This window comes from Coturnix japonica, chromosome 6, assembly GCF_001577835.2.
Source record: "Coturnix japonica isolate 7356 chromosome 6, Coturnix japonica 2.1, whole genome shotgun sequence".
In the NCBI taxonomy this organism is placed as follows: Eukaryota; Metazoa; Chordata; class Aves; order Galliformes; family Phasianidae; genus Coturnix; species Coturnix japonica.
In genome coordinates, this window is record NC_029521.1 from 11,323,269 (window position 1) to 11,350,852 (window position 27,584).

Sequence of the window (27,584 nt, forward strand, 5' to 3'; positions counted from 1 at the left end):
CAAGGGGGTTTGATATTCAAATAGAATGAAATAATTGTCTTTATTGAAGAATGGAAGGTAATATTCTACAGTGATATAGGGTTCTTGTTGTTTGTTTTGCTTTGGGTGGCCATCATTTCAGTAGATGTAAATGTAAGTTAAAATGTGCAGCAGATATTTATTAACAATTTAATGTGGTGCTTCTTGAAAGGAGTTAGTGTGCAACCTGTATATTCATAACTTGATGCAGTGAAACCTGTTTCATATGTACATTTGCATAATAAGGAGGAGGAAAATAATTTGGCTATCTTGCAGATTCTCTTACCTCTTGAATTGTTCTTGGAGCTTTCATTTTGACACTCACCTACAGGGATTGGAATCTCAGATTGTTCTGCTGCACTATGTGAAGGCATTCAGAACAGAGCTGTTTTCATCCCCAAAATTATCTCCTCCATTTTGTAAATCTCAGAAAATTTTCTCATTTCCTGAATACTAATTCTTGCTTTTTCAGTCTTCTCTAAACCATATGGTCTGAGTCAAATATGGTGTAGCAGTGGCCATTGATAATTTTCATGAATGGTGAAATCATTCATTGAAGGTAAAATTCTAATGAATGGGTGAATGGTTTGCAAAGATTTTAGCTGGTATGCAAAGTCTCTGTAGTCTGTAGTTTTAATGCTAGTACCCCTGAATATGCTACTGCCAGAATAAGCAACATATGATAGTAAGAAAGGTAGTATGTATTTATTTGAAGACGTAATGTAATACTTGATGCTGTTCCACTAGATTGAAGTCACATTGAATTAAGGAAATATCCTAATTTCTGTTTCTGTTTTCTGGAATCTCATAAAGAAAAAATAATAGTTGTTTTCATTTCCTCCTCTTCCCTTTTAAAGATTAACAATTATAAATTTTAATTTGGGGGTTTATAACTTTGGCTGAATCCCAGTAGCAGCTGTATACCTTTCCACTTTAAAAGCATCAATTCAGTTGAGACTGCAAAACTGACAGAAAAATATTGTATTTGAACAACTTTTAGGACTGTGAAATCCAAATAAAGATTAAAATCATTTTGTCTTCTTTGCTGCAAGCTTCATAAAGAATTTTCAACTCTAATTTTATTGCTACTGTTAATTAGCTTTTTGGTCATGTTTGTCACTATTCTGTTTTAAAACATCTGCCTTACTGAGTCCTCACTAAAGACGTGGAAAGCAGTAGCTGGATAATATTTTTACCTCACAGAACTGAACAAGTGTGCGATAAAAATAATAAAAATACTCCTGTTGTATTCTGAATCAATCCCATCATTTCAGCAACATAAAAATTGCTTCTTTTTGCACAAATCTGACTTCAGTAATATTTGAAATTAATTTTAGTGTTTGGGGGCTTACTTGGCCTTTCAGCCACTTTTCAAAGTTGGTCTGAGAGATTTTGATATATCTCTGTTTCACAGCCTTATTCAGTGTATAGAATTTCAGGAGATAGACATTTGACTCTGGGAGCCAGGCTGGTGATATTTTTGTTCTCTTATCTTTTTTAATCTGTTGTTAATACAAACATTTAGTGTTTTCTGTTAGCTTTGTGTAATCAAATAACTTACTGGCTACCTTCATATATGCATTATGTAAATTATAATTTAAAAAAAAAAACAAACAAACACAAAAACTACTTTTATTCCCAATAATTTCTTATGTGATTTAGAAAATTACCTGATAAAATAATACAAGTTTCTTCACACATTTTAAATCTTCAGTGTACTTTGAGAATTGTTCTTTAGTTGTCACAGTTGAAACATGTAGCTGAACAAATATTTCCACAGTAAGAAAATAATGCTGTGGTATACTTTGAGGCTCATTTGAGTTATGGTTACATATACAAGTGAAATTATTGGACCAGAGATTGAAATTATGGAATAATAAGTTTTTTTGTTTGTTTGTTTTGTGGTTTTTTTTTTTAATATTTAAAGAATTAAATTTGATAACCATAATAGACTTTTCTGGCTTAGAAATCTATGAAATCTTCAGTTCAGATGAATTCCAAGTTGGAAACATACCTTAGTCTTGCATTTAGAAGCTTAAAGTTAGCTGGCTGAATAAGCATGTGTATTTTTCGTCTGATTTAGAGAGAATTTCTAGGTGCATTAAACCTTTATATATATATATATATATATATATATATTACATATATATATATATAAATATATATTACATATATATATTTAATTTATTGTATTGCAGAGGATTCTATTCTATTCTAAATAAATCCCACAGGAACGTTCCAACATAAAACTTTTTGTCAAGGAAAAGGCGAGGAGGCAAAATTGCAAATAATCCACAAATTTTGCCTTCATCTGAATGGTCAGCTGTCTTTAGAAGGCAGGATTCCAATAAACGTTGCTAATGGAAATTACTATAATACATAACAATCTATATTATTTGAATTACTGATTATGTTCTTTAAATATAAGAGTGTTAGTACCTTATACAGTTTTTGAAAGTGGGATTTTTTATTAATTTTCTCATTATAGATTTTTGATTACTATCTTTGATGTGTAAGAAAATATCCTGTATTTCTATTCCTGGTGCGTTGGTGAGCGTGAAAGATATTATCTTACTTTTAAATGAGTCAAAATTGATTTGGAACACTGGGAGATCATAACATGGGATGCTGTTTTAATTGTTTTATATGATTTTTTTCATAACCTGGCTGTTCTCTATGGACCCACTGATAATTATTTTTGAGTAAGACTACTCAAAATCTTTTCTGTTTAACTTTGCTTAATTTTCATCTAATGTGGATTCATGGTAATCTACCTACTGAATAATTTGGGCCATCTTTAATCTGACAGCAGTTTCACTGCAGCAGGGTTACTGCTCTAAGGATTACTGTGTCTGGATTACTGCATGATTGCAAACAGTCTTTGACATGTTGTTAACTCCAACACAAAAATGAAGTGTTTCTTGGACTTTTCCTGTTAGGAATTATTCAGCTGATTCATCATCACCTTGCTAAGTGCAAGATGATGAATAACATACATTCAGAGGCAGTCTTATTTCATTTGAGCCTTATGGCCTTCTGCTTACAGTCTGTTCCTAGGTGTTGCTTTTTGGAGTCTATTTGACAAATAAGGCTGAAATTTCCAAGTTTGCTGTGATTTTTCAAAGTGAACATAATTAACTGCAGAGGGTAAAGCAGTCCATGCTGTTAAATGTTTTAGAGTGCCAAACATTAACTCAAAGACAGCACCTCATATTTCTTTCACAACTTTAAAAACCAATTATTAAAAACCAGGAATTCTTCTTCTTAGTTTGAGTTCATCTAGTATTGGATGTTGCCAGTAAGCCAAAAAAAAACCAACAAAAAAACCCACTTTGGTTTGAAGACTCCCCTCTGGAGAGGTGTGCTCATTGGTGCATTGTACAGTGTAATTTGTCCCTACTGTGTAGAATACCAGGCTTCATGTTAATAGTGATAGGGGGAATAGATACTGCAGGCATAGTAGGTTTCATTTGCATGCGAACAATGAACCGGTGATTGCATGCTCAAATCTTGCGTACAAGGTACTATAGGTACTTGGAAATGTTACTTCCAGCTGTGGTTCTACCATTCCTTTTACCTGTTTATTTCAGATCACTTTTCAGAACTTTTTTTTTTTTTTTTTTACACTGTTCCACAATTCCCATATTTTTATGAATTTTCTTTCAACCTTCCTTGTGAACTGTCTTCCTTGCAATGGCTTACACTTAAAAGTTGTATTCCTAGACTCTATGTATTTCCTCCTGAGGTTATAAATATTCAGCAATTCTAGCATGATTAATTTTTCTGAAAAAATTAATTATATAACAAGCTTTCTGGAAAACATAGTGGTTCATGGCAGCTTGCAAAGTTTTTATTTATCATCTAGACAATCTGCCATTTCATAGGGTTTATGACTTATGTCTTCATACTGTGAATGTGGGATGAGACTTATTAAATCCTGTATTCTTCTTGGTATGATAGAACTCAGTGTCTACAAGACAGGAAATATAAGAGATCATCTAAAATGGCACAGGTACAAAAATCTAACAGATTTATTCAATTATTGCAAAAGGTAGAACAATGGAAAGGATTTAGATTCTGTCATAATATGAAAATTTTTTATGTTCATGTTTTTTCATGTTTAAACTATGCAGAACAGGCAGTACGCTGAAGTTTCCTTATACAAAAAGCAAAGTCCCAAAGTAGTGTCCTAGACAGGATACAGAGGTTACAAGCTGATTCAGTACAAGGAAGTTCTATTTGCAGATCATGGAATCTGGACTTTAAGCGTTAGTAATTCTCTATTTCTTTGTCTCCCTATTTTTTATTTTTTTTCTCTCTCTTTCTTTCTTTCTTATGCTTGTTTTTGGAACATTGCAATGGATATATCATTAAATTCTCCTCAGTGCATTTGAAATGAGGGATTTTTCTTAAAGTATGTTTATTAAAAACTTGGTAGGGAGTGGATTGAGAGACAATTTCAGAATTTACACAATTTTGAATGTTTCCCTTCTAGAAACTGCTAGAACTCTACTATTATAACTATTTCTGCAAGTGCAGCTGAAGTTTGTGTCTCGTAGTTTTGAGAAATTTGATACAAAATGGATGCACGTGCATCCGAAGTTTAGAAATATTAAGCATCATTTTATGTCTTTTTCTACTGATAACCCCAAATCCACTTTTCAAGTTGTGATTAATCTTCAGAGCTACACAGTTTGTATAGACTTTGTATATGTATGATACACAAATAAGAGAGATTTACTTCTCCATTAAGGTTAGTTATAAGCCTTAACAAGAGTAAAAGCTTTATTTAGCAACTTTTCTATAATCCCATTTAAATAAAGCCTTGATTTAGCACACGTCTGACCACATACTACTTTGCTTTTGAAGGAAACCTCTGAACTTCACTGAGATGAGGAAGGTTGTGCTGATTTTTAATTGCTTCCTTAAGTTTCTAGGGAGGAAAAAATGTTTTATAGCACTGGAGACTGAATGACATGAAGCTGCCCTGCAATAGTCACAGCAGCATATTATACAACTTTTTAAGTAACTGTTGGCTGCATTGTTTACTGAAAGCTCTGTTTCAATGTTAGAAGTTGTGTGTTTGTACACTATGTACCTTTACTCATATGCCAGAGATCTGTAGCCAATCTAGTATCAGAATAAATCTCTTTTGATAATTTAAGCCCTTAATCTTTTACAGCATTTTCTCCTGCATACTCTTTCTCACTCGCTTTACAGTTATCTGGGAATTGCAACTCAGGCAACCTGCTTTCAACACAAAATTCCCATTTGTTTATAGAAATAATTATATAGTATATTTGAAACTTTTAGGAGAGAGTGTGTGGTCCCCTTGTGCTACTGCTTGAGTTTTTTGGAAATTAGGATGGAGATAGGGGCAATATTACAATATTGCAATTTATTACAATAAAAGATTTGACGTCATTAAGATTTGCAAATTTAATCAGTCTAGTTTATCTGGTTTATCAGATCTTTTGCTCATAATCTCTAATTTTTCACTAAGCATCATGGGAGCTTGGAGAATTGTGAAGTTTCAGGTCTGTACGTGTCTGTCTTTGGCAGTCTGTAGAGAAGGTCATGTGTGGTAGAATAACCAACAGAACCTCAAAGAAGCTTTTTTTCTCTCTTAGCTTTCAGCCAATTAATCTCCTTCCATGGCTTCCTGGCTAAACTGTTTTTTTTCTGGTAGAATACCTCAGCAGTTAAGGAATTAAGTTTAAAACTGTTCCAAAAAGGACTGGTGAGGATGTTGAAACTGTTAAATATGGAGGAATACTTCAAAGGTATTTGACATACTGTATGCTGCCTATGTTCTCATGATTGCTGTCATTGTAAATGAAATGTTGTTAGAGTTATTCTTTACTAGTGTTTTTTTTTTTGTTTTTTTTTTTAATGCAGGTTTAAGATTTTTAAGAGCCCTTAGACTGATACAGTTTTCAGAAATATTGCAGTTTCTGAATATCCTTAAAACAAGGTAAGAGATTTACTTATGTTTTGAATAGTTGCATTGATGACATAACATAAATGGCTTTTGTTTGTAGTTCTATTAATATATGATTTTCTTGTCTGTAAAAAAAGAACCAGCTTAAAAAAAAAATGAAGCTCAAAATCTGTTCTTTAAATCTGAGCAAGATTGAATATTGATAAATTCAGAGCAGAATGAATTACAGATCTATTTGCTAATTAAATGTTACTGCTTTACATGTTGCCAATCTCTGATCCACTGCCTTACAGAACAGAAATTAATTCAGTTAATTCAGCAGAATTCTGCTAAAAAACATTCTAAAAAAATAATTGTTAGGCCCTACTTCAGTTCTTTTGGGGGAAAAAAAAAAAAAAACCTAAAAAAAAAGAAAAAAAAACATTAAAAAGTTTCCCAGCTATATTTATATTGTGTTCATATCCATTAGCATTTCTTTAAAAAAATATTTTAAACACTCCTGATTAACTTTCTGTTTTTCATATGTTCACTAGGCCAATAATACATGTTAATTTTGTTGAAAAAAAAGCACATTTTAGAACAAAGGATCACTGACTCTGAGGGAAAAATGAAAAAAAGAAAGGAACCTTCCCATGCCTTCACTATTACAGATGCTTTGCCTTTCATCGCTCCTTGAATTACCCTAGCTAAAGTATTGAACCAAACTTCCAATAATTAATGCGAATTCCGTTCAATTCTAAAATACTGTTATTCTCTCTGTTTGTTGAGAAGCTTGTGTGAGGATTTCTTATGCAAGTAACCATCTACATCCCATGTAAACTGTTTGCTATGAGTAAATAGAACCTTGAGATTTGTAGATATTCATATTAAAGAGCTCATTCTTCAGTCTTAAGCTTAAAACCATTTTCTGTTCTCTAGACTCTTACAGTCTGTATATCTTTAGCTGTATGATGTCCAGTCCTTGATAAATAAAGAAATTAATGAACATGTAGGGAAAATGTTAGCCTGTAATCTAAGATTGTCTAAGACTGGTTTGCTAAGGAAAGTGAATAACGTGTCTAGGAGCTCAGAGTATCCAATAAATTTATTTTGACACATGAATGACCTCACCAAAAGACATGACAACTGATAGAAATGTCCTATAAACTCAAATGATTTTAGATGAAGTTAGAAGCCATGAATTTGTAAACTTCCAGGTCCATAAGTATAGGGATGTTCTATTAAATTCAGTTTGTTCACAGCTTGCTTAATTAAGATTGACTGATTCATTATCTTAGCATTTTTTTTCTGGTAGAAATTTAACTGTTAGATTAGATAATGTCTCTGTAATTTTCTATCTGAATGCCTAAATATCTATAAAACCCAAATGCTTACTTATAGGCTGCAAAGCAGAGCTTTCTAATGTGACTGTTTCAGTTTACTTGGCTGATTAAACGCCAGCAGCTCATCAGTAGCAAAGTTTATTTAACTCAAAATTTTAAAATTTTCCCTGCTCCTATTTCTTCAGTGGAAGAGCACATCTGATCTGTGTATCTCAGTAGGCCTGAAATGAACTTAATTATTTGGATACTATAGATGTTCACAAAGCAGAGTTTTGTGAACTGAAAGAATCAATCTGCAACAAATGGCCAGAATACCATTTGTTTCAGATAAATATATAGTTACAGCTGACAAATGTAAATGACCCCTTTTTTTTTTTAATCTATTATTTTACATGAATTTAACTTAAAGAAAGTGTAAACTGAAGATGTCTATTGCTTCTGCTAAATTTCAGTGTGGTGTTTTGTTTTGGTTTGTTTTGTTTTCCCCCAGAATGTTCTTAAATGCCATCATAATGTGTTGAGCAGTTCTGTCTTATGGACAATGACATTACTCAGCTTGTTGAACTAAAACAGTAAACTTACTGTTTCATTATTGAAGATCAAGTCCAACCTCAACCAAAAACCATACTACCCTAACTCTAACCACCTGCTAAATCATGTCCCTGAGCACCACTTTCAAACATTTTTTTAAACACATTCAGATAGTGATGAGATCAGTGAAGTACTGAGAAAATCATGAGAATGTAATTATTGTTTTATTTGAAAAGAACAACTAAAGCAAACCAAAGATATACCCTGGCCTATTAGAAGACATTCTTTTGCCAATGATCTATTTGTTTCCCTAGTCTAAAATGAAATACATATTAATCAGAATATTTTTTTGTCCCTGTGCTTATAAAATAGAATGAATTGTGTGATGTTCAGTTGAAAATGTCTCTACTTTACTGCTTTCAAATATTTTCTCAACAAAACTGCAAGGACTTAGGGCTCACAGTAAGGGATTTTGCACAGATGTTGCAAAGAGATTAAAGAGCAGAAAAATGTTTGTGACTAATCTTTCATCTATATTTAGACTCTGCTAGAAACACAGGCAAATTTCATAGAGGACAGAGAAGGTACAATTTTCAATAAACCTACTATAATAAAAATTTCCAAACATATCATATAGAGTTATTTTTAATGAATGCTGTCATTTACATATATTACAGTAATATGTGGAGACCGATTGTTGCTTTATTGCATTGGGAGTTTCTTCTGACCTGAATTCAGGTGAAGAATTGTATTTAACCTTTCATAATGGAACGTCGCATCAATATAATTTCTATCACTTTGTTTAATCTAGGCACCTAGAGATTAGTGTATTGTGGTATTATTGTGGTATTATGAATGCTGTTATTAACAAAATATAAAAATTCAACAAACACCTTAATAAATTGCCACAGTGAACGTTTTGAGGTGCATGATCATTAATTAATTGTAAAAACGAATGAATAGCTTCATAAACTTGAGTACAGTAATCATTACAGCAACAGTAATTTGTTAGCCAGTTGTGTGTCAGCTAGTCCTTGCAGTTGCACACTCAACTGTACCTCTTAAAAATTATGTTCAGTGAAACTGTCTGTTCAATGGTTTGTTTCTCAACTTAGTTTATAAATTGTCCTCAGTTAGTCTGTTAAAAAATATTAATCAATTCTTCTACTATATAACTGCTTCTACTACTACTACTACCACCAGATTTTTATTTTTTTTTCCCCTAGTGTTTCTTCTTTTGGAAAACAGTTAATGGGAATAATGGGTTTTCTGATGCATCATACTTTCTAAGATGTGTTTTCAAAAACAAAGAAGAGCTGTTCTCAGTAAAATTCCATGAAAGTATAAGATCATTTAGACATAATAACACATAACTTCAGTTCATTGTCTTTTTTTTCTTCTTCTCCTTGAAACTGTCAGTGTGTGAAGTATGAGATATGTTATGACTTAATTTGAAAATAACTTAGGTCTTTGCACAGAAGCACTTACATGCCCAAGTTTGGGAATTCTATATATATCTATATATTTTTCCCAAAAAATCACCATGGCATTCAGGCTACAATAGTTCATTAATGCTTGCAGACATAGTTTTTCCTCATAATAGTATTTGCAAGTATTAGCAGTTTGTCAGCGCTGAAAATCCTCTTGAAATTAGTGTTGAAAGCATCATCCGGTCTGGGGTAAAAAAAAACCAAAAAAACAAACAACAACAAAACACAAAGATGAATATGGAAAAAGCATACAAGCTAGTGAAAAGTGAAATAATTCAAAAAGCATCCGACAGTTGTGGGTGGATATGTAACGTTCAGCAGACAGTGGTAATTGGCATTACCCAATTTAATTCATTGAGTCTGTGTGGCTGTATTCCAGGACATAACAATGTTTGCATGTGGTTAATTGCTGATATGTACAGAAAGGAAAATGGAGAAAGAAGAGTAATGAATGATAAATTCCAATGTATGTTCTCTTTCTTTTTCCTTTTTTTCTTCCTTTTTTTTTTTTTTTTTTTTCCCCTTACTCCAGTAATTCCATCAAGCTAGTGAATCTGTGCTCTATATTTATCAGCACATGGCTGACAGCAGCTGGGTTCATACATTTGGTAAGTATGTTTGCACGTACTTCTTTGGCTTTTTTTCTTGGATCACTTTCTTTCAGAACTGCTTTACTACCATAAATTGCCTTACTCTGGATGACCCCTTAGTACATTTAATGAGTATAATTAAAATAAAAATGAAAAAAAAAATGACATATCTCCAATTTTCAGCTTTTTCTGAAGTATTTACCTATGTATTAACCCAAATATTTAGTTTCAGCAAGAGTTAAATTGGGGACTTGAACTGCTATAACTTCTTGACTGATTACAATTAACCAGTAGGTGGCAATGTTTCCTTAATAACTACTCAGAGTGCTTCCTGAAAGGGTATGTCAGAGTATGAGATGAGAGTGATGTCCTGAGAAATCAATGGTTGTGCTACAGAAAAAAGCCATTCCCTATTTCTACACCTGAGGGTGGTGTTTGACCACCCTTAGGGTAGAAAATTTTGTCCTTGTATGTAGCCTGAATGTGCAATTTTCTAGTGTCCCATTGCTGGTGAAGTGTGAAGAGGTCCATGTTTAATTTTAAGTCCTATGAACTGAGGTTTTGGGTGTTTTTGGTTTCTTTTTTTTGTGATATACTGCAAGTTCATTTGCTTTTTCTAGATTTGAAATAAAAAAAAAAATAAAACAAAAAACATACAGTTCACTGTTTTAAAAATTACATCAGAAGGAAGGAGGTTTTCTCTTTTTTGTTCTGCTGTAGGAATTCTCAAACTTTAGGCTTTCTACTGTGGAACAAAACTTAATAGATATCATGCATACAGAGTATACTCTTTTCCTGCCTTTGAACTTATAACTTGCATTACATGTCCAAGTCATTGATAAGTCACTAGTGCCATTAATAGCTAGATAATGTTATAAAACAAAAAATTAAGTGGTATAATTGCATTAGAAGTAATATTGACTGAAAATTATCTGGACAAACTGATATCAGATAAGCCTCATCTTCTTTTTAACTAATACATATTGTTTCAGTAGTGAATGGAAAAAAAATGTTTTCAGAGAATAGTTCGAGTGACAGTGTTATGTGTATTGGCAAGAGAATGGTAAGTCTATAATCCTAGGTCATTTGTATATTCAAAACAAATCACAGAACAGGATCCAGAGTTTATATTATATGCCAATAAAATATGCATATTTTTTGTATCAGTAGAGATAGTTTGTAGTACTTTTAATTTATTCACTATGTATATCCTTTCTCATTTTAGGTGGAGAACTCAGGGGATCCTTGGGAAAATTTCCAAAATAATCAACAGTTAACCTATTGGGAATGTGTTTATTTACTGATGGTTACAATGTCCACTGTTGGTTATGGAGATGTTTATGCAAAAACAACCCTTGGTCGCCTTTTCATGGTCTTCTTCATCCTTGGGGGATTGGTAAAAAATATATTACTATTCTTTATTATTATCAGTTTCTTCTAGTTTAGTTCTTTATCATGTATATCTGCATCTCAGTGCTATAATTGAAGATATAATAATATTCAACTTAATAAAATTAATTCTAAAATTCTTTAATAACTTTAATACAGTATATTTTCCCTAAAGATAAATATTTTGACATGGTTTCTCAGTCACAGGAGTCAGAATTTTATTAAGCATTGAAATAAGTAATGCATGTGAATACAGAAGTGCCTTAGCATTTCCGCTTATAAACTTAGTGCTAGTATTTTACTTTTTAGTGACTGATTGTAGTGCATTTTTTAAAGGATACTATTCATACTTAAAGGCACTTTGCGGTTTCAGAAGTCCTACCCACCCTTCTGTGTTCCTTCCCATAATTCCAACAAACACTGTGGCTCTGGACTGCCTTAAAGAGCAGCTTGCCTGATTCTGATGATGGCAAACCACATTCTCTTTGATTTCAAACATCATTTTGTGTAATGTAGCTCAATTTTTACCTAGTTTATCACATGAAGCATGGCCATAACCAGTACCATTTGATATCAACAAATTCTGGTGTTCTTTGTGCTATATGTACAAAGCGCCAACGTTGTTAGTTGTCTTCTGTCAACTTTGGTATTATTTATCAGTATTAGTAACTCTATGGAACCTGTTGCAATGTTGTTTTAATGCAGCAAGGTTTATATTATTATTCAGACAGTGCAAGGTAAGTGTTGTGCAGACAATTCATGATATATATTAATTCATGCACATATGTATTGTTTTTGTTACTTTACTCTCATCTTGATTTCGCATATGCATACACCTTATGGAGGTGATATGTATATAACTGATGTTATGAATACCATATATGTCAGACACATAGGTACATATATGTAAGCATATATATGCATTTCCATCTATGTTTATTGACAATTAAAGACAGACGTCATGCCAACTGGCAGTAGCTCTTCGAAGTATCCAGCCACAAGGAAGATGTTTGTTGGACAAAACATGGCAGAATAATTTTTATTTTCTCCTTAAAATCTTTTTTATTTTTTTTCTTTCATGTGTTATTCCAATCCTTTTAAAAAAACAAACTTTTGTAAAAAAAAAAACAACAAATTTTGGGGGTGGTGGTGACTATTTTGTTCTTCAGAAGGAGGATTTGCCTGTGACTCCATCTTTTTTTTCTGTGCTTAGATCTTAATCACAGGGGAAATTTTCTTGTTTTTTAAAATAGAAATCTAACTACTGTAATGATTTTTTTTTTTTGGTGGGTTTTTAGTTTTTTTGGTGTTTTTTTTTTTTTGTTTTTTTTTTTTTTTTTTTTTTGTTTTTTTGTAAGGTCAAGATAAATAGTTTTTCCCTTCCCCTTTTCAGGAAGATTTAGATGTAACTGTAGCTTATGATTATTTAAAAGCTTGAATTAATTTTGTTCTTCTTTTGTTTGATAAACCTATTTTTCTTCTTCGGACCATTTTATTAATTCCTAAGACATCCACCTTCTTCAAGTCCAACTTTTACATTGAACCATCTTGTTTTGTTTGCTAAGAACTTTTACATTTTTAAAATTTTCTTTTAAACACCTTTGTAGATCTAATTCTTTTGCATTTTCAGATCTTAAAAATATATCTCTTGAAAACATTCATCATCCCCCTTTCTTTGGCCTCTCTTTTTAGTCTTTTCTTCTGTCTCCTATCTTCTTCTTAGGCCATGTTTGCCAGCTACGTCCCTGAAATCATAGAGTTAATAGGAAACCGCAAGAAATATGGTGGTTCCTATAGTGCGGTTAGTGGAAGAAAGTAAGTATCCCAAGAGGCTCTGCTGCCTCTGCTGCAGTAGAACACTCTCTGCATGCCATTTTCTTTTTTTTTTTTTTGTGTTTCTGTTTCATGCATGTAGGCAATGTTTGCTCGCTACGTGCCAGAAATTGCTGCTCTCATCCTTAATCGGAAGAAATACGGCGGGACTTTTAACTCAACCCGAGGCAGAAAGTAAGTCAAAAGAGACCAGGTGTGGTTGTGTGACTTTAAAGATGCCCTGAAGGTGGTAATAGCTGACTTTCAGCTTAAAAAGCTGTATTCTTTGACATCAGATGTTACCACTGGAGAACTGTCACACTATGGTTAGAGACCTGGGCTAATGCTATGGTACAAGTCACAACATTATGTCCCTGCTTCAAGAGAGCCTGGATACTGCTAGGAATACATTAATGTAATTTGAAAAAGTAAATAAATGAATAAATCAGTATCTCACTTTTGCATATGCAGCTAGCTTATGGAAAGAGATTAACATCACTTTTTTGGGCATCATTGAATTATTTGATGAACTAAATCACAATGATAATTAATGTGATTTTGGAGAAACTCAGTTCTTAGATACCTTCAGTTTTCTGGAGTGAAAATTGAGAGATTTATGTCAATTGGATTATTCCATGCTGTTTCAGACAATCAGTAGTACTGATTGTTATTGTTCAATTAACAGATGCAGATCTCAAGCAGCTCCTATTGATTGCATATGAATACTGCAAAAACTCATGGTTTTATGATGTATGATCAAGATTTTAAAAATTATTCTCTTCCACAGCCACTGTAAAGAAGAGGAAGTAGTATTCTCAGTATCAGTGTAGCATAAGAAAAAAAAAAAAAAAAAAAGTAATCAATTGGCTTGGTAGCAACAGGTAGCTTTTATTGGGCCACATCAACTCATTACATTTCCATTGGAAGTCTGTTCTCTTGACCAAGTCAAAAACAGCTTTTTCTGGCATTCCCAACAACTAGATCTGAGATATGGCCTTCAATAAATCAGATGCACATGGAAATATATTATTTTCTTTTTATCACCATTAATGTTGCCATTTTTTGTTTCATTGCATATCTTTGTGAAATTCTCTAGAAGATATATGTATTTACCCTGAAAGACTAGTTATATAAAATCCTTTCCATAGAAGAAAAAGGAAGGAACTTGAGGAAATTATGTAGTATGTTCTTTTCCATACTTCAAGAGTTTTCACCTTGTTCATTTCAAATTATCACCCATGCATGATTTTACAGTTGTAAATCATGATTTAATCAAATTATTTCTTCTCTTTGTAGAGAAGAAAGACTACATTTGCCCCACAGAACTAATTTGAGGGTACTGATTTAAATCACCGCGTTGATATAACAATATTTGTTTTCTCTGTTGCTGTTACTTATTCAAGAACAGTCATAACAACCAAGCGTTCCATTTTAAGGTACCATCCACTGTCTAAAGTTATTTTTTATTGCAAGATCTAATACTGGAAACACGCATCATCATTCATTTACCAAGATGAAAAAAAGTCTTCATTTATTTCTGAAAAAATATCATTAAATTCCCGAAATGCTTATTTGTGACAGAGACATACTCAATTTCGTACTTGAATTCATACTTTGGTTTTCTGAGAGGATTTTCAAGTACAGAATTTGCACCTCACCACCAGAGGTGAATATGTTTTAAAAACTATTTTAAATACAGACTTTTTAGTCTCCCTTTCTACATTGTCACTAGTACCCAGCATTGCTCAGTTGCCTCTAAACTAGGACTTGATCTTCAGTCAGAATCCCACATCCTGAAAACCTCAATTCCAGTTCAAAGACTTGCTGCTAGCTTTGGGGCGTGCTAAATTTTATTTTCTTTTTTTTTTTTTTTTTTTTTTTTTTTTTTTTTTTTTTTTAGCTCACTCAGTGCTTAATCTGCAGATCTCTACTGCCCATATAATTATTCAATTGAAACTCAGCTCTGTCATCAGCATGCAAACTGTTCGATTTACTTAATGCACTGTTCTCTGGTTCAACTATTAATTGCTGAGTAGTATAAAGCAGTCCTTTGCTCATGTGGGTCTTTCATCAGAGAATCTAAACTTGGGAACTGCACAGTAAAAAGCTATTAGTAATCCTTTTTTTTTTTTGATGTTGCTTTTGCAGTCAGTAGAACAAGATTGATGAAATGTTATGTTTGGCCAAAACTTAAGTTTTCATTTGGAATTCAGTGTTGAGAGAGTGGATTGTCAGAACCAATAAGCTTTCCTCTGCTTGGGGTTTGGGCATGTGGTAGTAATTAGCAATATAAGCTCTTTAGTTGAGCAACCAAGGATAGATTCTGGCAGCATACATAATGGGAAAATACATTTGTTCTAGTTTTAATGTCAGAAAGTTTCCAGATAGAATGAAATGCATGTACAAAATGAAGGCAGATAAATTTTGTTGAAAGATACTGCTTCAACACTTAAAATAGCAGATGTGTTTACTTTTAGTTCTTTCTCCAAAATAGATAAGTACATTGAATCTTCTTTGTAACATTTATATATGTGTTTATACATGTGTCCTCCTGAATTAAGTCTGTGGAGTAAAATGATTCTATACTACTACTAAAACTTAGATGGCAAGTCAAAACTAACATATGATTTTGTACCTCTTAAGGATGACACTGTATGGCTTTACTACTAACAGGCAGTATGCAATTATCACTTACTAGATAGCTTTGTTACATAAATTCACATGGATATTATTTTATTTTATTTTATTTTATTTTATTTTATTTTATTTTATTTTATTTTATTTTATTTTATTTATTATATTTTATTTTATTTTACATCTTTATTATAACTTATAATCTCTACCTTACAAGGTATTCCTGTGATGAGATTTGCATGGTATCAAAGAGCACAAAACAGGAATATTATATAAGCCTTTGAGAGAAGTTTCATCTGTTAAACCAACAAAAATACTCTGATGTATAAACGTCAAAATACACACTATTATATAAATACAAATTGTGACCAAGACCAAGACCAAGTATGTACATTTGATGATGAACAGACACAGTCTCAACCTAGAAAAATAAAGAAGTTACTCCCAAAAGATACTAATCCTTTTCTTGAATATTAGATTTGTAATCAATGAAATCTCTTCCATAAGTAACAAAATTAGTGCTAATAATGATTTGCTACAATCACAGATCACTCCACTAGAACATTTTTACTATGTATCCTGATACACTAAATGAGATGATCAGTAGATGGGTAAACAAATCTCACTAAGTTTAGTTCTGTGCACAACAAACAAACAATTTTTTACCATTCTTATGAATAATTTTGAGACCATAGCTTGGTTTCCTACACATTACCTACATGTGGTTATTTTCTCTGTAAAAGACTTTCAGGTTCACTTATTTTGTGCAAATTCTTTCTGTTACCTGTTAGTAGAGCTCCTGAAATACTATTCAGTATGTCATTTTCAAATAGAAGGAAGAAAATCACAAATTTCATTGTGCTGATAGACTATTATTTTTATACTGTGAGCAATTAGCTTACTGGTAAGTTCATGCATTCATACATCTGGAAAAGGCAGTGATCACTTTGTGTTTGGATGTTTTTCTGAAGTTCTCCAACCAACCTCTTCTCTATAAAGTTCAAGCTGTTTAGATTGAGATTTTCTTCAAGAAATGTTTGGTTTTGAGATTAGTAAAATTCTACTAATTAATTCTTTTTGATGTTTAGAACATACACTTTCAGCCCTAGACAGAAATGAATTCACAAAATAATCTGTAATTTCTTTCGTGCCAAAAAATCAAGAGCAATTTGTTTATTCTTAACCTTTGTACTAACCCAGTCTAGGATTTTCTTTTCTGAGTTTTCCATAGATTCAGGTTTAAATCTGTTTTACCTTTTGTAATTAATTACTAACCTTTTGTTCCAGATTTACAAATTCATTTGATAATCAAGATTTATCTTGATTTTTTTTTTTCCCATTTCTGTATTTGTGGGTTCATGTGATCAGTCTGGATTTTAGTTTTGTGAATTGTTTTCCGTTTGAAAACATTAGCTTATTGTAAGTTAGCCTATACATAGCTTCAGAAGGCATGAATAAAACATTTATATACTTATATAACAATTTATTTTTGTCCTTCTTCTGCAGTGAATAATTACATACTAATTCCATGCCTAACTTGTTCTTGCTTCTTATTTGCAAATCTCCATTGAAAACTCTTTGTGAGGGCAGAAACACAGCTTTACATGAATAGATATAGACAAAGAGAGAGGCATTTTTATTACTACTTTTTATGTGTACATTTCCTTAATAGTAAATGTGCATATATGCTAAGATTTGTTGAACTTATATGTATTAAAAATATTTTAAGACATTACTGTATTTAAATATTAAAAACAACAATTTAATGAAATCACAGTCCTTACTATATAACCTATTAAAATCTCCTGTTTCTCTTCTCTCATGGTCTACTTTGCTTTCCAGAGATTTCTTAAATTTACAAGCCATAAATTAGCAAATCATCAGCATATCAATGGGAAGAATCATCTGTTAGAGATTCCTTCCAGAAGGAAACATGGGATTCAATAACTAAACTTCACAGAGGAAAATAAAAACTGTAGACAGATAGATAGGGTAAACAGAAAGACAAACAGATAATTTAACGTGACAGACCATCTTGGACTCATTAGACATTTGACTTTGATTAAAAATTATAACAATTAGAACAATTTTTTTTTAAGACTTACTGAGATAGTTTGGCTAAGGTTCATTTGCTGCAGTAATGAGAGACATATCTCCAAAGAAAGTGACTTAAGATTATTATATTAAATTGTTTGATACAGTATGTAAGATTCTATTTTCCATTGGGTGAGACTGTAATAGGAGAATGTGACATGGATTACATTATGATCCCCAGCGATGTCTCTCTTTCACATCTGCTAGCCATTCTTCTAAATCCAGTGTTTCAAACAAAGTCTCACTTAGTGAAGTCTCACTCTGATGAGTGTTAAGTAGACTGACAGATAGGACTAATAGGAAGGAGTTTTTTCCTCAATTTTGCATACTTATTAAACTATATCCATTTTTGTGAAAGCAAGGAACAGAGTGTGGGAATTGAGGTATAAAAATATTATGACATTTTTTTCCCCTGAAGTGTGTTCTAGCTCTCAAATCATCTTCTTTTCCAGAATAATAGCGATAATTTTATATTTCTAGTATAGAAATCGCTAGTATATACAAAATTCAACTTCTTTTTCTTCTTCTCTAAGTTTTAAAATAATTTTGGGTTTGATTTCAGAATATTAGTTTCTGTCCAATTTATGACCCAACAAAGACTGAATCTACTGTATAAATTGCAGATTTACCATGTTTCACAAAATACGGAAGCCACAAATTTAATTGTGGAAGCTGCTGCAAAGGCAACACGAGATGGCAGAAATGGTGAAATAATCAGCAAGTTTTAGTGATTTGTGACTTTTTTTTCACTCTTGTGGAAAGATAGCAATTAAATATGAGGGTGATTTCAAAGGAAAGAAATACGCTTGCTCTGTTAATGAATGAAGTGCTTAAAAATATTAGTCTTTGGTACATTCTCCATTATCTAAAGATGATTTAATTCGTCTTTGACTCCCCGAACATTAAAAAATCCGTAAGGCAACTTTGAAAATGAATAATGGTGGAAACATAGAAAGCAGTTGATTTGTGACAAAATATTTTCAGTAAATTTCAGGAGTATTAGTAATTTGCTTATACATGTTATATAAGGTAACATTGAATCACTGAGAAGAACATGCTATTGCAAACATATGGAAATGCATACTGTAAAATCCAGTTTAAAGAAATCAGTGTACAATTTATCCAAGATTTAAGTCACAGGAATGCACTCTGTGAGCTTGTTTTCTAGTTGAACGTAATAAACTGATGCAGATGCTCAAATATTTTATTTCACTGTTTTCCGGAAAAAATACTTTTAAGCATTTAAGTAGTGCAAATAACACCTCACTAGTATTCACTGAATAAGACTGAAACTTGAATATGTATTTGTGTTCATTTCTTTTAAAACATGCTGAAGATTTATATTTAGTATTCTGTCCTCTGAATGAAAGACTGTGTAAAATCATTTTTGAAGAGTCTTATTCTCAGTGGTTGTTTTCATTTACAGTGCTATTTACACAAATTAAATATGTGTTCTCAGTGATCTCCTGATGGAATTCTAGATGATTTAGCTCTTGCTCATTTCATTTTTTTTTTTTTTATGGAAATGTATTTTTGGTGGGTAGAGGCCTTCTGGCAGCAATTTCATTTACTTGATAAGGAGCTAGTGCATTTTGCGATGATGTTTCATTCTGTCTATATGAGGAAAAAAGATAGATATTGTATAGAATTTCAGCTATGTAAAATGATTTCCTCACAAAAATGTACTAATTTTCTGTATTTGGTCACTCTAATTAAATTTGAGAGTGTTAAATGGATATGAGAAAAGGTTAGTCTGAAACTGTTTCTTGATAGAATATACCCTTGATAGACTTTGAATTCTCTGTGAAATATCATTTTTGCATCACCACAGTTGTGTAATATGGATTTCTATTGTTGTATTAAAGCAATTTCACCTCTGATACACTTCTACTGACAACCATTACCATACTGAAACCATAGTCTTCCTCATTACTTAACAGCAAAAACATGTCTGAAATCCTGAATGTTGTTTTTCAGTATTAGGGGAAAGGTCTAAATTTTATTTTAAAGAACAACAAAAAAAAAAAAAAAAAAGAGACTATCATAATAATTCTAAGGATTTTCATAAACAAAGATTAAGTGCAAAGTTTAGACATTTCTGTAGAATCAAAATTTTTAACGTAGTATTTTCCTACTAAAGATGTCTACCCACAAACAGAAGATATCTAGTTTACTTGGTGCATGTAAAAACTGGGTGGTGTTTGGAAAGGGAATGATTATTGGCACTAAGAGAGGAAGTTATAGATCTTCAGATCATACAAAGGGCAGACTGGAACAATAAAAGCTCTCCAAGTTTTCTGAGATAACGCACCAAATAACTCTCTGGGCAACTGTGGGCAAGTAGGAAATCTGTTTTCAGTTTCTTCTACTTCTAAGCAAAAATATAACTTATGGTAACAGGAGGTCTTGTTGCTGTTGTGTTGGGTTTTTTTTTTTTTTGTTTTTTTGGTTTGGTTTTTATTTTTTTTTTTTTTTTGTTTGTTTGGTTTGGTTTTTATTTTTACCCTGTTTTGTTTGTTTGTTTTTACTGAGGGAATATTCAACCAAAAATTAATGTTAATAGTATCTCATCAGAAAAGACTGCTTCAGAACCAGGAGAATTTTTTTTAGTGATCACTGTTTTTTTGTTTGTTTGTTTGTTTGTTGTTGTTTTTGGGTTTTTTTTTTGCTGTACAGCAAGGACAAGAGTTGATACCAATGTAGCCCGTAATCAGAGATCTAATTAGTTCACGCGGTGAAAATATCTTCTGACACTTTCAAAAGAATTAGTACAGATGCTCATGTGCAAATGTATTTGACGGGGGGAAAAGTTTTATTGTTTTATTAGATCAGATTTTATGAAACAATACTGATTGAGAATGATAATAAGTGTGAATAATTGTACCAAATACATCTGCTTTCAGTAGGAGATGTTTTGAGTAGATGACCCCTGGAGGTCTTTTCCAGCTCCATTTAACCTGGATTCTTAAAAAACCTATGCTGTGTCAGGAATACAACTCAATATTTTCTGCCCATTATTGATCATTTTCTTGATGCTAGATAGGGTTCAGAAAAAGTGCTGAATAGCACTGGAGAGCTTGAATGTCTTAATATGCTAGTTAATATAGTGTACCAATCAGTCTAGTAAGGTACTAAGATTTTGAACATCTTTTCAGAATCTGAACTTGAGAATTTCTGGTAAATTTGATCTTTTGGATGGACATTCATCCATTTGTAGGGAGGGAATCTAATTTAGCATCCTCTGAACTGTGTGCTCAAAAATGCATGCACACACAGTGCCAGCAGCTCAGGTGATAAACCCCTTAGGAAAATTGAAGAAGACTGCTCAGACTGGGAATGCAGGTAGGGTTTTATGCAGCATAGGGACAGCTGCAATTGTGCCAACCTGCAGATGTCCCGGATTAAATCTCTGAGGGACCCTTTGCACAAAAAAGGGATGAACTAAAACATTTTATGTTCTGTTTTGTTATTTTACTTACTACCTTATAGTACAGGAAAACTATTACAGCTTCTTTACAGTATGAGAACTCAAGTGCATTTTGTACTTAATGGACAAAAAAAACCCAAAACTTAGATTAAAACTGAGCAAATTTTTGTTGGAATTGAAGCAGACAGTCCAGGTAGATAGCTTATCATTAAAAGATCATAGTAGTAAGTTCTGTGTTAAAACCTTGTGTCATTATATATTCCTTGCCTATTAAAAGAAATGAAACGATTGCTTTTGTTGCTGTTTCTAAAACTACTTATAAGGCATGGTGATATCACTAAGAAATCTTATAAAAAGGGAGTTCAAGATTATCATATTTCTACACAAACTTTAAAACTACCCTACACTAATGAAACAGTATCATAAAGTATACTGGATTGGAATAATACTGTTACATTTTCCTAGTGACCTGAACCACTGCGAAGTAACAGTACATGATATTGCTGTTATTCACCATCTGGTGCATGCTGTTGATTTATTCTTTTTTCCGTGTCATTATCCTTTTTCCAATGAATTCTATGCACCTTTCACACACATCTCATCAAGCACCAAATTATGAAGCAAATACAGGCCCATTATATTAGTAATCATAGCTGCCACCTATTATTAGTTGTTTCCAGCCAATGAGATTGCTTTATTACTGAGTTGTTCACAAAACAGTTTTTATGTAACAGTGACCGGGATAGACTAATTTTTACTGTTGAAATTACTTTTCTTCACATTTGGCAGCTCAAGTGTTGGATAATTTTGTGAAATTTTGTATTTGAAACATTTTTTTTATAGACTATATGACTATAATGATTTGGCTTTCTCTTAGTTCAGAAATTGTAACTGGATCAACTTGTACGTCTGACTTCAGTAAATAACATGATAATTGGAAGTATTAGCAATAGGCATGTCAAAATCACAATCTATCATAAAATAGTAAGGGTAAAGGAGGTTGGGTAAAGTTAATTCTGTGAAGGAAATTGTGAGACAGCATAGGATATCCTTACCAGAAAATGTACTTTGCTTTACAGTAATAAAGGAACAATGATCCATTAAGTCAGGAAGTGTGCGATTTCCTAAGTGTTTTATTCAGCTTCTTATTTAAGATATGTAGTTCAGGAATGTGTGTGTAGCTATGTGCTTTCATCTTACAATCATCCATTCAGGTAAATGTTTGGTACAAATGAAAACCTGTGGAACAGAAGGAGTCTTTGTGAAATCTATATGTGTGCAAGCTAGAATTATATGCTTCTATAGCACATCAACTAATATTTTCTTCTTTTAAAGTACATGCCATGTAGGACTTAATGTCGGAAAAAGATTCCTTTTTTACTGCTTTTTTGCCTATAATTAACAAGCTTTGCACTGCCGTTAGTAATATATTTATCTTATTTCAACAAAACAAAACAAAACAAAAAAAGTAGAATAATTTTAGGGAGATTTATTGACTCCTTACATCATAAAACAAGAATTTAAACTAATGATCTCAGTAGAGGAGTTTAAGGTGCAAATGAAAATGTGTCAAATGGAGAAATATGACTTAGAAAGTGACTGATTAATACACTGTGTAAATATCTGTATAAATGCTGCATCTTGTTGTTAAATGCAGAGCATACTTGACCAAATGTTTTGTTTATAGTAGTCTTTGCAGGTTAGAGTGTATACATATTTTGAATTGCAAAGCCTCTTTTGGAATTAATGTTTTACTTTTTTAGCTTCATGGAACAGGTGTTAGAGAGACATCATGAAGATTAATACTCTTTCTTGGGCAATAACTTACCATTTTCTTCTTTACTTGCTTGCTTGTTTTACATTCTTTGCAAGATTAACGTTCATTTTTCCGCAACAGGCACATAGTTGTCTGTGGTCACATAACACTTGAAAGCGTGTCCAACTTCCTGAAGGACTTCCTGCACAAGGATAGGGACGATGTCAACGTAGAAATCGTCTTTCTGCATAAGTGAGTAATCTTTCAAAATAAGCCTTCTCATATGTTATGAAAAGCTATTGAGTTAAGGTATGTACCTGTAGGGAAGATACAGAATTTTCTAATGTCTTAATTATTATGTAGTTAAAATATACTGTTTCTTTTTTTTTCCACAGGCATAAGTTATTTTGAAAAATAATTATTTTCTGCAATTATTTTATAATCCATTTTTAAGTACATTAGTATGGGTATTTCAAGAAAATGGATTTCAGAGCCAGTCCTTTAAGTTGTGATGTGGATATCCGAACACAAATCTGAAAGGAGAACAGAATTGCGAAATTTAAAATATATATATATAATCTAATAAATACACATGAGAGTTTTTTATGCTGCAAATATTTCTAGTGAAACAGGTGCAATTTGTAAAATCAGTAAAAGTGGTGAAAAACAGTGAATACTATGAAATTATGGCATCTGAAAACACTTTTTTCAGATTTCATGTCATTAAGAAAAGTGATTTTGTATTGTAAAATATTTACAGAACAAAAATGCAGATGAAAATTTAGTTTTAATGCGATTCTGACACAGTACTTTCTAGTGAAGGTAGAAAGTAAATTCTCATCACTGTAATAGTTGGTTCTGCTCTCTTGCTCTCATATATACCCAAACACAAAGTCTCAAATTTTTCTTGATCTGAGATTTGGAAAGCTGTCTGAAAGTGGATGCTGATAGTTGCAGGCTCTGCATTGCGAGTGATGCAACATGAAGTAAGTTTTTCATTTTTGGGTACCTGTTAGACATAGCCATGTGCTTGAAAGAGAGTCAGTGTATGTACTCTTTTCTATCTGGAATAGCATCTGTTTAGAAGTGCTGAAAGCTATGAATAAGCAGTTCTTTTGTATTCAGCAATAAGTTCTGTATTTTTCTTCCTTTCATTGAAAGAGATTACAAAGTTCATAGTTTCTAAAGATTCAAGAAATGGAGCAGGAAAACTAATGGTCAGCTCTTGCACTTTTTTAAAATATCCATTTCTTTAAAATTAGACTAGACATGATTGATATCCTTGAGGAAAAACATTGTTTTTTTTCTTATTTCCCCTTTCTTGAGTAATAAGAATTGACTGAGGGGAAACTGAAGATTCTGATCTCCTCAGTGACAGTGCATGGTAACAGGAAATAGGAAACAGCAAATGCATGTGAAGAAAGTTCAGCACCTGGTTACTTGTTTGTGCCTGTTTTGGTTTTTTTTTGTTTGTTTGTTTGTTTTTGTTATGTTTTTATTTTCCTATGCCTTTATACACAAAAAATATTTGTGTTTACCTGTTTTAATTTCTTACTAATTTGGCATTTTGCATCAGAACGTTTTCATGCCCTGGTTACATAGATATTGAATTTCCTTGTTCCATTTGGTCACATTTATGGCAAAATGAAATGTGATTAAATCACAGCAAAATTGGGTTTATTTTAATTCCAGCTCATATAAGCAACAGTGGTTGCTATGGGATTCCATTCCTTGTATTGGCTTGTATTTATTTCACATTGAGCTCTTTTATTTGTTGCAGTCAACTGTTTAGGTTGTGGTGCGTATGTGCAGGGGATGATTGCCTTAATAGATAAGTTCTATGGAAAATTCTTTCTCCATAGATAGGATGTTTTCAAATGTTTGTACCACTGCTTCTGGATTCATCTCATTGAGAAAGAGGCATAAGCATACAGAGCAGCACAATTATTAAACAAACTTCTATCTCTAGATAGAAGTAATGAAGTGTAAGCAGCGTAGTATTTGTTAAAGTACTGTATATTGTTTCCACGGCACAGGAAAAGCATCAGCAGAAATCTGAAAATGCAAAATGCATAAATAAATAATAAATAAGTAAATGAGTCAGTTTTTATAGATAAATAGATGAAGAAAATGAAAAGTGGTTTTTCATTTGTTTTTGTATTTTATTTCTCTTCTCAATGCAGTATCTCCCCTAACCTTGAGCTGGAAGCTCTTTTTAAACGACACTTCACTCAGGTGGAATTTTATCAGGGTTCAGTCCTTAATCCCCATGACCTGGCAAGAGTAAAGGTAGTATCTCTTTTGTTCTGTTCTCCAGTTAACTGACTTCTACTTAAGTACTCATTGCATTATTGAATGAAACAAAAGTAATTTAAGTAACAATAATGTTCTTCATGTAAACTCAAAACATTGTTTTTCCTTTCATATGAGCTTATGTAATAAATTGCAACAGTTGTCCTTCTAGATATTGTTTTCCTTGTATCTTTAGATTTACAAAGCTACAATACCACTTCGATTTAAGATACATTATATCCTATTCTATTTAGCTCTATGAATTTTTCATTGCATTTCAATCAAGACTATTTAACATTAACATTTAATAGAGTAGATCATTGTCTTATGATAATTGTTTAAAATACTGTTGTCTTACCTTTGTCAGTACAAGTAGAAAATGATTTTTCACCTGTCAAATCCTTTTTTCATTGTCTAGAGTCCTGATAAAAACACAACTTAAAATACTTGTTAGTTAAAATGAAATATTTTTATTGCCTTTGTAGTAAGCTATTTTATACTCTTAAAATAAAATAAGAAAGCTAAAGGGAAAAAAAATGGCAAGGTATCAGATACAGCATTACCCCTTTCACGTTCTTTTCATAAAACTGCTGTTCATATGTGAGAGCTGTTGCCATCAACTATAAAATCTTGAAAATTTAGTCTTATTAGTACTGTAAGCTGTTATTTGTGCTTATGATAGGAATGTTGTAGTTTCTAATACTTTAAGATGAATACAGTTGGAAAAATAGGTTGCTATTTGTGTTTTCTGTGTTTTTTTGGTGCCTCAGATAGAGTCAGCAGATGCGTGCCTAATTCTTGCCAATAAATACTGCGCTGACCCAGATGCTGAGGATGCATCCAATATTATGAGGTAAAGTCATTGGTTTTTAATAGGTTTTGTATTCTTAACTCCTGATTAGCCAACTTCTGGTATCCAGATTAGCCATAGCCACACACCAATTTATTGCTCATTTATTGCACTTGAAGAGCATCACAGGATTTTCTTTAGAAGGCAGATTACAAGATTGCCTCAGAAGGTTGGAGATAAGGATGCTCTTAAGTTACTTTTCTAATTTAGTTGCTTTAGAAGCAGCATATGAGAAGAGGAAATGTCAAGAGAACAAACTGGACCAAAGTAAAATTTTAAATCTGAATATTTGTTTGAAATTTTTGTATTGTCCATTTTTACTCATTTAGAGTATTTTTCCTTATTCAGATATATTGATTGCTCTTCTTCCAACATAGTTCCAATGTAATTGTATGAACTACTAACAATTTCTGTATTCCTCTCTGTTAAGTCAATGAAGTTTGATTTTTTCTTTTTCAGAAACTGCCTTTAAATCTCTATTTTCATGACGTAGGAGATGCTTTCTAAAAATTCCTCCTTTCAAAAGGGACATGAGAGCTCTAGGTAGCACCTTTTCTGTTTCTTTGTTACAATTGCTTGCAGACCACTTTACAGAACACTTTACAGTTCTCAAAGGGCATCCAAAATAGAATCAGCTGCATTTATTTGGCTTGTGATTACTGTTACTGCAACACAGCAATTTATTAATGTTCTCCAAGTCCACTGCTTGGGACTATCTCTTGGATCTTCATTGGTTCTTAATAATGAAGTTTTTCTAGTTGTTGTGGAGAGGATGACAAGGCCATGTTTTCGTTTCATAGGTCTTAGCATTGAAGTATTCATAGCTTCGCAAAGGACCAACAGAAATGATGGGAAAGCAATTACTCTGTGGCAACAATATGTTACAAAAATATATGCCCTGCAAGGGTTTGTGCTGATCATGGGACAGTAGGACCTTCAACCACCTCATACCCTCATTGCTCCTCAGTAAATCTGCTTCTACAAGTAATTACTTAGCTTGGAGAAAGTGGTGTATACACTTCATGATGGAAAACTATATAATGGTCTTCTGGCTCCTCACTCATTTTTAACACTTAAGACCAATGGTGCTTATGTTGATTGACAAAGCATTTACAACATTAGGGACCACCAAAGCTTGTCCTGCTTTCCTCCTCCTATTCTGTGAAGGGATTTGACAGGACCAGTTGGTGGATGGGCAGCTAGAGGTACAGGAAGGCTAAGCCTTTTTTTTTTTTTTTTTCCCCCAACACACAGTCATAATTTTAATAAGACCAGTCTTCTTGAGTTTTTTAAAATAAAATGTCAAGGATTTGTTAAAAATTATTTAACATGGAGCTGATCAGTGCAACGAAACAATTTTATTGGTCTGTCAAATATTTGCATTCCATGATTTAAAGGAAAAAGGAGGAAAAAAAATTAAACAATAATGATACTGCAC

General features: G+C 32.3%; 1 protein-coding gene across 50 annotated transcripts in view; it reads left to right on the forward strand.

Moving 5' to 3' along the window:
• Positions 1 to 27,584, forward strand: part of KCNMA1 (potassium calcium-activated channel subfamily M alpha 1) — a 412,923-nt gene that overhangs the window by 261,684 nt on the left and 123,655 nt on the right. For 44 of the 50 annotated variants that reach the window (XM_015866684.2, XM_015866673.2, XM_015866675.2 and 41 more), the window contains 7 exons: positions 5,917 to 5,992; positions 9,835 to 9,910; positions 11,118 to 11,288; positions 13,005 to 13,096; positions 23,146 to 23,256; positions 25,188 to 25,293; positions 26,067 to 26,149. In XM_015866684.2, the coding sequence (XP_015722170.1) occupies positions 5,917 to 5,992; positions 9,835 to 9,910; positions 11,118 to 11,288; positions 13,005 to 13,096; positions 23,146 to 23,256; positions 25,188 to 25,293; positions 26,067 to 26,149 (715 nt within the window). Of the gene's footprint in view, positions 1 to 5,916; positions 5,993 to 9,834; positions 9,911 to 11,117; positions 11,289 to 13,004; positions 13,097 to 13,196; positions 13,289 to 23,145; positions 23,257 to 25,187; positions 25,294 to 26,066; positions 26,150 to 27,584 lie in introns of all 50 variants that reach the window. The other 6 variants (XM_015866674.2, XM_015866700.2, XM_015866705.2 and 3 more) reach the window with 1 other exon arrangement.